Source organism: Struthio camelus, chromosome 1 (genome assembly GCF_040807025.1).
Source record: "Struthio camelus isolate bStrCam1 chromosome 1, bStrCam1.hap1, whole genome shotgun sequence".
NCBI lineage: Eukaryota > Metazoa > Chordata > Aves > Struthioniformes > Struthionidae > Struthio > Struthio camelus.
Genome location: NC_090942.1, coordinates 11,689,013 through 11,699,774, shown reverse-complemented (window position 1 = coordinate 11,699,774; position 10,762 = coordinate 11,689,013). Strand labels below are relative to the sequence as shown.

Below are 10,762 nucleotides of genomic sequence, written 5' to 3'. Positions count from 1 at the left end.
AACTGGCCATGATTTAGTACCAGGTTTTCAAAGGTTTCATGCATCATGTTATTTCCCATACTGGAATTCCAGAAAGATATCAAAAGGAAATCCTGCAGTCGCTTATCCTTTGCACACATTACAGGTAACCATGCTAAGAGAACAGTCCTAATTTTCATGCCCTTGAAATAAGGATTGCTGTAACTTCCAGGCACAGCCAAATTTTAGTTGCCTGTACTTTTCTCTTAGAACTAACCAATTCCTAAAAATATAAAGACTTAGATGACAAACTCACTAGCCCTTACCACAGTATTAACTGCTTGGACTCTCAAAATAGTGTAGTGGAATAATACATGGCAGCCACACATACCGTAACTTAGTACTAACGATTAGTCAGTATTCCAGACTGTTGTCCTAGAGTATGGCGTGTGTGCATGTGTGTGTATTTATAATACCAAGAACATTTATTTTTAAAAAATTAAGCCACAGAATGTAGGCTGAGATCATAAGAGTCTGGGTTAAGGCAAAAAAAAAGTTAAAATGGAAATTCTGAACTCTCCACCATTCCAAATTCCATGCATTTTATTTTGTGTATGAAATAGCTAATTCAGTGACTGAAAAATGAGTGGAAAGATTATCTTGAAGAGGAAGACTGAATACCACTGAAGTCCTATATTTCACATTTCCTTTTGAAAACCAGCTGTAAGAAACTAATAACACCACGAACCTATTAAAAATGGCATTAACATAATGGAAAAAGTAGCAGATGCAGCTCTACCTAATGTAAAGACTTCTCTCTTTGAAAATACATACTACTAAAACTGAGGTAGAAGCTTCATTGTTAAGAATCCATTTTCAAATCACTAAGACAGATGGTCAAAATTTGAGCAGGGCCAATGGCTTGGATAGCAAGTTCCCAAACTCTTTTCCCTGTGAAGCGAACTCATATGACTAATTAGACAACTACAGTTAGGTGAGTCGAACCACAGCCATCATGTTTACCAGTTCCCCAAGGGAAACACTTCTAGTTGCAAGTTCAAGTAACTCTACTGCTAGACGGGATGTAACTTGGAGATCTCGTCAGGAAAATGCTTGGATAGGGGGATCAAAAACAAAGAAGTTCAAAACCCGAAAGAAACAAAGGTGTTTTATTAAAAATAGTGAATTCCTGAAAAATTCTGAAAAAGTTTCTGAAAAAAGTTTCTGAAAAAGTTTTCAAAAGGAACAGTCAGCCTCTGGGAATGTGATAATCTGAATCAGGGTATCAGACAAATAGTGTGTGCATGTGTGCGTGTGTGTTGGTATGTATATATACACATATTAACACACATGTATACACATGTATATGTACAGGTATATATGTACACAAAATAGAAGAAATATTGACAGAATCTAAAATTCATTCTCCTGCAAAAAAAAATCACTTCTCTCTCCTCCTGCTCCATACACATTTCGTGACTACAATCTCAGAATAGACTCTTGGAAAGGGAGAGGTAGGTTTCAACATCTTTTGCAACAGGCAGAGAAAATGCTGTACCACTTTGAGTGTGCTTTTCGTTCAGTCAAGCGTTACAAGGAGCACTGGGCTAATAGATTTGGACAGTGAAGCATTTTTATAACACCACTGTTATATAACTTCGTGATTTTGGTAGACGGTTAGCAGCAAAAGTGCTGCATTGGACCACGTGAAGTCTTCTCTCAAAATAATGTGGTATGACAGGCATTCTGGCTTGATTCGCACTGGGGAGTAGTATAGAGTATCGCACTACAGCGCAGCCATTCCCAGATTGAACTGCTGAAGTCAAAGATACTTGTAGAGTCCGGAAATGGGGAAGAAAGAAAAGAACAAATTGTTTATCCTTGGTGCTTAATAGATAATATATTATAATATACAATTTAAATTAAATGTGTGCTGGGAAGGGATTTGGGGGTTTCTTAATTTCTCCATCTCCACGGCAGTCGGCACACAGCAAACACGATACTATTAGTTGAGCATGTGGGGGCAATCATGTAGTTACACGGCAATGTTTAATTTAGTTGAGGCCAGTAATCTCTGGATGTTGATGTGCAGTGTCATGTGCTGCCTTGTAGCATTTCCACATGGGCGATCTGGTACTCCGCAGCAGTCAAATCTGCATTTGATTTCTTACCCTCTTATCTGACTCCTCAGGGATTCGAATCTGCATTTGATTTCTTACCCTCTTAGCTGACTTCTCAGGCATTCAGTAAACCAGCTGTAATTTATGACTGCAATTCTATTCGGGCTCTGACACACATGCAGTGAAGGATTAAAAAAGCGGTTACCACTTCCAGCCACCTGCCCTGCCCTTCTGACGGAGGTGGCCACTGCCACGGCAAAAACGGCTGAAAACCCACTGAAGCACCTCCTCAATGTTTCAGGCCTGTTTATTAAGGTAAAATAAACCTACTTTGAATTTAATGTTTAGCCGGAAACTGCAGCAATGCAGAAGCTGATTCCTAAATCACGGCGCCGTCTCCATCAGTGGTGCAGCAACAACTGGGGCAGCCGCCTTCGGAGCCCTCCGATTTCATTCTGCTTCAAGTGAACAAACACTTGGTGCCCGTCAGCGTTTAGGAGTTAGTAAGGGCAGCCCTTCTCAAAGCAACTGTTTCACCGTGCCTGGGCTGTTTCAGATGCTTTACACACTCCTACTTTGCAGACCCTCAGCTTTCATTGGTTGCAATCTTTTTTTTTTTTTTAACTTTTTGAAAATTGGCAAATCTTTTTTCCACTCTTGGGTGTGATTTTTTCAGCAAAACCAGAATTATTATTCAGGAATTGATGGAGGACCTATTTGCATGTTATTATTATACACAGTGAACAGTCAAAGTAGTTATTGATTTTAAATGATAAACTTTTATTCTGAATATACTGTTTTTGCACAAGAATTAACACAACAGTTCTAGGATTATAAATTTTTTATAACGTTATTGTACAAATTTTTACAAAAAAATTATTTTTCCAGGCTTGTCAAGTTCCACAAAAGTGTCAAGAGAACACAATAAAAGGGAGAAAGACCTGCTTGCCTTATGAGAGCAAATCAAGCCTCTGTTGCGGGAACGCACACTGAGCATTTCAATAAAAATATCCCAGAAAGCATGATCCAGACACTCCATACGACACAAGAAGAGAGGACAGCTTTGTCAGATCACAATCGCAATTTCACGGCATCTGAACAAGACAGTATCCCTTTAGCCTCAGTGAAATTATTTCTTCAGGATGGTGTTTTTCTTTTAAACCATAAAGTACAGATGCAAGTAGCTGGGAAGAGGGTGAGGCTAACTTTTCCAAACTCTTGAATTGTTTGCAGACACTTTGTTTCAATCTTTTTACAGTAGTGTACAATGAATATTAACAATATTAACATTGTGGTATGAAGAAAAAGAGAAGTCTGGCTCTTTTTAAAGGCTTGGATGTCCAATGAAGTTAAGTAAAATTTAAACTAAGAAAGGAGTTATTAATACTCCACCTTCAGCAGACGTTCTCAAAACATCGCAGAGCTTTGCAGTGCCTTGCAGGCATTAATACGCTTCTTACAACCGGTGGGCCAGCATCTGAGTTTTCAGGACTGGCGAGACTGAGGTTGTGTTTTGCAATTAAGACATACCAAGTACGCTTTCTGAGCTTCAGTGTCAATGGGAACAAAAGGTCTCAACGTCTTTTAAATGATACCGAAAAACTCTCAACCACAGCAAGTAACACTTGGGTTGCAAAGGTCACTTAAAAGGGATACTGCCTATTTGAACCCAGTAAGGCCAGTTTTTAAGTTAGTAAAAGGAACATTATAGGAAAACTTACAAATGGCAGCAACACTGTTTTTTGTCAAGTTAAGCAGTAAAGCCTCAAGCATTAGAAACATGAAAAAGGTCATACTAAAGTCTTAAAGATACAGGACCTAAAAATCTTGTCAATCAAACCAACTATGTCATGTTAAAAACCTGTTACAAATATGGACCACGATCAGTGTTTTGGCAGTAATGCTGGTTGTTTAAATGAAAAAAAATTGAAAGAAACCTTTCATGTTAAGTCCTAAGAGCATGTTTCGTATAGTACCAGGCTGCAACAGCCTTAATGGTAGTTATTTGTCAGACCTACTAAAGGCTGCATGACTTCTGTATAAACTAAAACGGTTCAAACAGTTTATCTCTACTCCTTAACGTTTTTAAAGGATCTAAGCAAATATCAACATAGCTTATTATCTGTTTTTTTTTTTTTTAAATTACAGCATATTGGAGTTTGAAAATGTCTCATTTGAAAGCCTAGGATCAAGTGTCTTCTCTAACAAACAGGAGAAGATGACTGCTATGCATTACGTGAGAGTACAAACACTCTTCGGCATAAGCATACGGATCTGCTCCCAGAAGTTATTTCTAACAGACTGGTCTTTTTGACATAGCTAATGTTCACACTGAGCTTGCTTTCTGGTGTGCTGTGTTTTTAGGTAACTAGGTAGTATATTTAAAAAAAAAAAACTTGAACTTTTAGATATCATTTGGCTACAATTGGATTAAATATAGTTTTCTGCAAACAGAAGCCAAAACTTCCATTTCTTTTCTGTGGAAAGTACTGAATTTTAGGGGCACAGTATTAAATCCTGCCGGGAGGGCCAAATCCTGAGTTTTCTGGCCTGTCAAACAGTTGGCTTCACTGGTAGAAAACTGAGTGTTTATACAGAAACATGGTTCTTCAGGTATTACAGGAGGGAGCAGGAGAGGAACAAAGAACATCTCCCTCTTTGGCTAAAACCTGGAAGGCAACACATGTGCCATGCAGGCAATTCTCCCTCCTGCATTATCTGAGCGCCCCAGGAGGACATGGGATGAATGCAAAAGCCCCAGCTGTCTTCTGGGGCAGCTCGGCTCTCGGCAAACTTTCTTCATGCCTACAAACTCTGATCAGCTCTTCATCAAGTAACTCAGGATGGGGCTCACCGTTGTGAGCAAATTCTACCGAAATGTAAGTAATGTAACCTTTCCATGAAGGGTTTCTTTTGGGAAGCTAAGTGAAAAACTATACTATACTAACATACCAACAACCTTCCAAAGAATTAAAGGAGCAAAATCCAAACTAATAGGTAGTTTAACTAATCCTAGAGTAAGAGCTATGAGTGTAATAAGAATTGGCCTAATCCTACAAAACTTGCTCTCCCCCTAAGAATTCAACTGATGATGTTAAAGAAAAAAGTAGGATACAGCCTCAGCATTAGAAAGATTCAGACTAATTGTTTTATTAGGTGGTATGAGCAATAGGGTGAAGAGAGATATAGTAACGTGAATGGAAGGGAGAGCTCCAAGATTATCTTCACCTGTGTTATCCAAATGACCTCACTTTTCCTAAGGAAGACCTGGAGTCATCCAACACAGTCAATTACACTTTTAATCCCATGACTTTACTAGAGATATTTTTTTAAAAAGCTAAATTAGATCACTGAAAAAAAAAAAAAAAAGAAGACCTGTAGGGCTTTTTTTTATTGTTTTCTCTTACTGTAATCCCAAACATAAGAAAATACATAGCTGGAACCAAGGTATATGAGAAAAACAACAATCCAGTCATGGGTAGAGCTACAGTAGATACTTCATCTTTTAAGCCATGCCATGGCTTTGAGTAGCTTCTTCAGTCCTCATTGGATATTAATGCATGCCCAATTATTTCTTTAAGCTTTTGATGCGATCAAAATGATATCAACCAGCTGAATCAGTTGCCAGCATATACATACCAATGCTTTGCATTTTCTTACTTTATTTAAAGAGCTAGTGTATTGTGCCATGTTAATATTTGCGTATTGCAGTTGTTAGCAGGATTGTACAATATCAGCAGTTGCACATTCATTGGTTTAGCTGTCTTGCAATACTGTTTAGTTCTGAAAACTAGAAAAAAGCGCAAATCATATTCTGCATCAACACTATGCTACACTGTCATATTGCAATTTACTGCACCAATCTGTATCACCAATGAGGTTGTATAAAAACAACTTTTAAAATTATTATTCACAATCAAGTATCAATGTGCATACATAGAGATTCAAGGCTCCCCATTTGTTTAGATCTTGGTCTAATTTTAGCAACCAGGAAATTGGCTCTGTTAAATTTGCTATTTCCAATAATAAATAGCAAAAGAAAAATTTTTAACATTACGGATGTTTTTATATGAAGGAAACAAAGGAGGAACCTGATATGAACCTTACAGAACATATACTTTCAAAAATAAATGTGTGAAATCTGATTTTTATATACTGAAAATATCTGTACACAGGTTTTTATGTGAGAGCACTATTCTGTAAAAAATCCACCTCAACCCTTTTGCTACAACAGCTAAATTTATCCTATTTTCTTAGCTTTTTCATTGCACAGTATATTCAGAGCTTTGTTTAATAATATAATTTAATATGATTTGATTGCAACACATCATTGCAATGATCAGTTTCTCACACAACAAAAGAATCACTCAGTTAACCTTTTCAATGGACTATACTCTACCATCAAAGAAAACAAACTGAAAAACAATAACGTAGCATCATCATCATGCAAAATACCCTTGGAAACCAACGTTCAATAATCACAAAGACATTTTTTTTTTATTCACAAGCATTTTGTCTGAGCATTTGAAGGATCTGACTAGCGTTATATATAACTGCATTGTGAAGAGAAGGTGATTATTACACTGAAATTAACATTTTTCTGACAGATGATATAAAGTTCAAGAAAAAAAATCACTTTTCAGTTAAGCTCTCAAGCACCTTTATATTTCTAAATACAGTAGATTCTGCCTTCCTTTTTTTTTTTTTTAATCAACAATTTATAATCCTACCAAAACTTGGCTGGCCACCCGTTCCGATTAACCTTGGAAAATAAACCACTCATCATAAAGCATGTCAATGAAGATGAACTTCTGATGAAGACTAGCAAATATTTCGTTTCACTCAACTGGTTTGGACAAAACTGATGTTCGAAGCAGCCATCATGTTACTAGTAAAGTATATTGGGGCAGTACTTTTTTTTTTTTTAAATATATATATATATAAAATAAATGTTCATGTAAAAGAATATAAGATCTTCAAGAAATCCAAAGATTAAAATAAATGAAAATCATATATATAAGCTATTTTAAGGGGAGCCCTTTTAAATGAAGTCATCAATTTTACACCAACAAACAAAGAAAAATCTGCGATTCCCCAATGAAGCACGTACAGAATTCTGTTCAGATGGCATAGATGATGCAGCTTTCACACAAATTTAAGGATCTGACACTCCAACATGCAGCCACTGTGGGTGCCTTTATGAGTGAGTCTCACAAAGAGTGATAACCAGACATGAGCACTGCTGTTCTTCTGCTGTCTGAATAGCTGACCCTTTTGAAAGGAAATTGAGGCTATCGTTTTGGCCGGGTCTTGATTAAGTTATGCAGGTTTTGGTTTAGCAAGGTCATAACTGGCAGTGTCTGCTGCCAGATAACAGCCAAAGCAGGACAAACTGAATTCCTACCATCGACCACAGTGATGGACTCAGACCAGAGACACCACCGCAGTCGGCTGAATCTTCCTGTTGACAAGAAAAGAAGAAATAATTTAACATTAATTTACAAATATATTTCCTGAAAAATAATCTTTATTTTAGACTTAAACAAACTTGAACTATCCTTGAAGCACCAGTTTTGGTGTTAAATATATTATTTTGCCTAAAATAACATCAAACTAGTTCTTGAAAGCTTGCCTAACATTTGATACAAAGAGTGGCATTATTATAACAACTATAAAAATGGGAAGATTAAATACTTACAGGCTTACTGCAGTCACTTATGAACTAAACAGGATGCTTACACAATCAAACAAGAAATAATATGAAATATGCCTGGGGGACCCCCCAAAGAACCCATCTACTGCTCCTTAGCATTAATTACATCAACTTTGGGATTTACAGTATCACTTTATTGCAAGGAAAGATGGAAGAATAGATAACTTTTCAAGACAGGAAAAAGAAATACAAGACTATATTCATGCCTATTGCATCAACATGGTCACACATTATAAAGAAATGATCGAAAAGAATGAAATTCCCTTCTAAGTCTGAGACGCTGTATTTAAGTGTGAGAAACAAATTTTATACTGGCTTTTTGCATACCTTTTACAAAGTCTGCAGACAAGACGCTCTTGAGCCAGTTTGAGGGCTTGCTGTGAGCTGCGCTGCTCTATGACACATCAGTGTCCATTATGCCACCAAGGAATCACAGCTCTTGGATTACATCAGGCTTTTCCCCATTCTTCTTTACCATTAATTACTGTTATTTGGCCATATTTTGCCTATTATGCACAGTGTCTTTTGCATCATTGCCTTATTCATTAGTGTGGTTGAAAGACATTTAATACAAGTTCTTGAGTCTTTAACACTTTCATGTTTTATTGTTTCTCAAGACTGACAAAATTTACAATTAGCTGTCGAGAACTCCAGGGAAATGTTCCAGGGAAATCCCCTGCTATGGTCTGTCCACTGAGTCTGAGATTCATGGGCAGCTCTGTGGGCTAACATTTGATCTTCCACTTGTTTTTGCTGTATTCTACTACTGTACTGTAATGACATATTTTCCATTTGTTTGCACCAGGAGATCCAGCATCTCCAAGGAGGAGACAACGGCCAAGGCAGGGAGGGATTTAGGCTTATTAGAAACTGGGGAAACTTTCTGAACTGTAAGAACATGTGCAGGAAGGGTAGGCTGCACCTTAGCCGTAACAGAGCTGGGCTGCTGGCACAGAAATTAAAAAGGTCGCACAGGAATACTTAAAATAGAAAGTAGAGGAAAGTCAAAAGGCATGGACCAGCTCCTGGTTCACACTGACCTGCCTCTGAGGCAGACATAACTAATATTCAACATGCCTTTGAAAAGGCCAGGAGGGGAATAAAATAGTGCATCAGAATAAATAAGGAAGGCTCTTTTAGGGCACCACCGGTTTACTGGCACATCTTTAAGCAAAGCTTCGAAGTGCTCCTACATGTAGGAACATAAAAATAAATTGGGGAATTAAGACACTGCTCATCAAACGGTCATCCCACTATAACAGACATCTCAGAGATCTAGTGGAAGAAGAATAATCAGTAGGACAGTGTTGTCAGGCTACCGACTTTATAAGAATGACAGTGTAACTTTATAAGAATGACAGTGTATGACAGACAGTGGGAGAGTGGCACTGCATGTAAATGGTAATACAAAGTGTAATAGCATAAAAATATTACAGGAAAATGAAAGTGTAATGGAATCCCTGGGGGGAAGAAATTTCAGACTCTGATAATAAAAATGTACTACTAGGATTGTACTGCTGACTCCTCCATCAAAATAATAATATCAGTCAGGAAATATTACAAGAGATTAGAGAAGGTGCATATAGACTAGATCAATGCCCTGTCAAGATGAGATGCAGAGATCAAATTTTTGAATGCAGTAAATGACTACCTCCTATAACAAAAGAATAGCTTTTTGAATCTTGAGTGGTGCACAGGACCCACTTCAAAAATTAGTGGAGAGCTGCTCCATAGTAAAGACCACAATGTAATCGGACTTAAAATTATTCTGTGAAAGATCAGGCCAAACAAATCCAACACAAAAAATACTCAATATCAAGAAAGGGAACTGTGTGAAAATTAGACAAACAGTTAATAAAAGTATGAAAAAAAAAAAAAACAGAAAACAGGAAAAAAAACTGAAAGAAGTAGCCTAAAGAGCAAGACCCCCACAGAAATCCCAAAGGTTGCACTGCACTGCATTGGAAGTCCAGGTAAAATGAATGCCCCAAACAAACAAACAAAAACCCAAGCCAAAACAACAAAAAACAAAAAACCCCGCATCAATCTGTAAGGTAATTAAGAAGGCTGTCACAGGGAAAAGGTCAGCATTTAAGAAACGAAACATTTACTCAAATGAGGAGAACAGAAAAGCCCATAAAAATGGCATATTAAATATAAACAGGAAATTAAGAGATACAGAATTTGATAACCTCCCTGTAAAATGATGGTAAAAACCTTCTGAATAAATCAAAAGCAGGAAGCCAGGTATGGAAGTAGTGTAAACTACTCAGTGATAGAGGTATAAAAAGGGAATTTGGGGATTATAAGGGCATAGCAGTGGACTTAAGTGAAGTCTTTGTTCCAGTCTTTAGGAATGATGGCTTCTGTGAGAGTCCCACCACACCTGATGCCTTTTGCCAAGCAGACAGATCAGGAGAACTAGATCAGCTTCAAGTAAATACACAGGACATCAGACCAAGCAGAAAAATTGGATTCAGTAAGTCATCAGGAATGACAGCATTCAGCAACAGTCCTGAGGAAACTTGGATATAAAAAATCATTTAGATTCCTCCTCTTAAAAGTAAATAATAATCTAATTTAGCCTTAAAGTAATGTCTCGGATTAGCTGCTGTTCTTTATCAATACTAGTCACTTTCCAGACATGTCTCTGCCATCTGTTAGCTTTATTATTTACTTCTGTAATTTTGACTTAGGCTTTTTTAGTTGATTGCACTCTCCAAGTTCAAAATTCCTAAGATTTCCAGTCAGCAAGGAAGTCATAAGTGAACTATCCTGCACCAAATTTGGAGTGAGCTGCTAAGATTTCAAGATGCACTGAACTTTCTGGTTTGTTTAGTTTGGCTCCCCTGCTTTTTTGCATCTGCACTGTGTCTTGTCATGTAGCTTTATTTCTATTCTCAACACCTAAAAATAACCCTGTTGCTTCTTCTTCACAGGGAGTATCATTAGAAAAAGAATTATCAGTACA

General features: G+C 37.3%; 1 protein-coding gene across 3 annotated transcripts in view; it reads right to left on the bottom strand.

The window, feature by feature from the left end:
• Positions 1–2,834: 2,834 nt before the first annotated feature.
• Positions 2,835–10,762, bottom strand: part of CACNA2D1 (calcium voltage-gated channel auxiliary subunit alpha2delta 1) — a 424,104-nt gene continuing 416,176 nt past the window's right edge. For all 3 annotated transcript variants that reach the window (XM_068922316.1, XM_068922406.1, XM_068922480.1), the window contains one exon: positions 2,835–7,539. In XM_068922316.1, the coding sequence (XP_068778417.1) occupies positions 7,423–7,539 (117 nt within the window). In that variant the 3' untranslated portion in view covers positions 2,835–7,422. The remainder of the gene's footprint in view (positions 7,540–10,762) is intronic.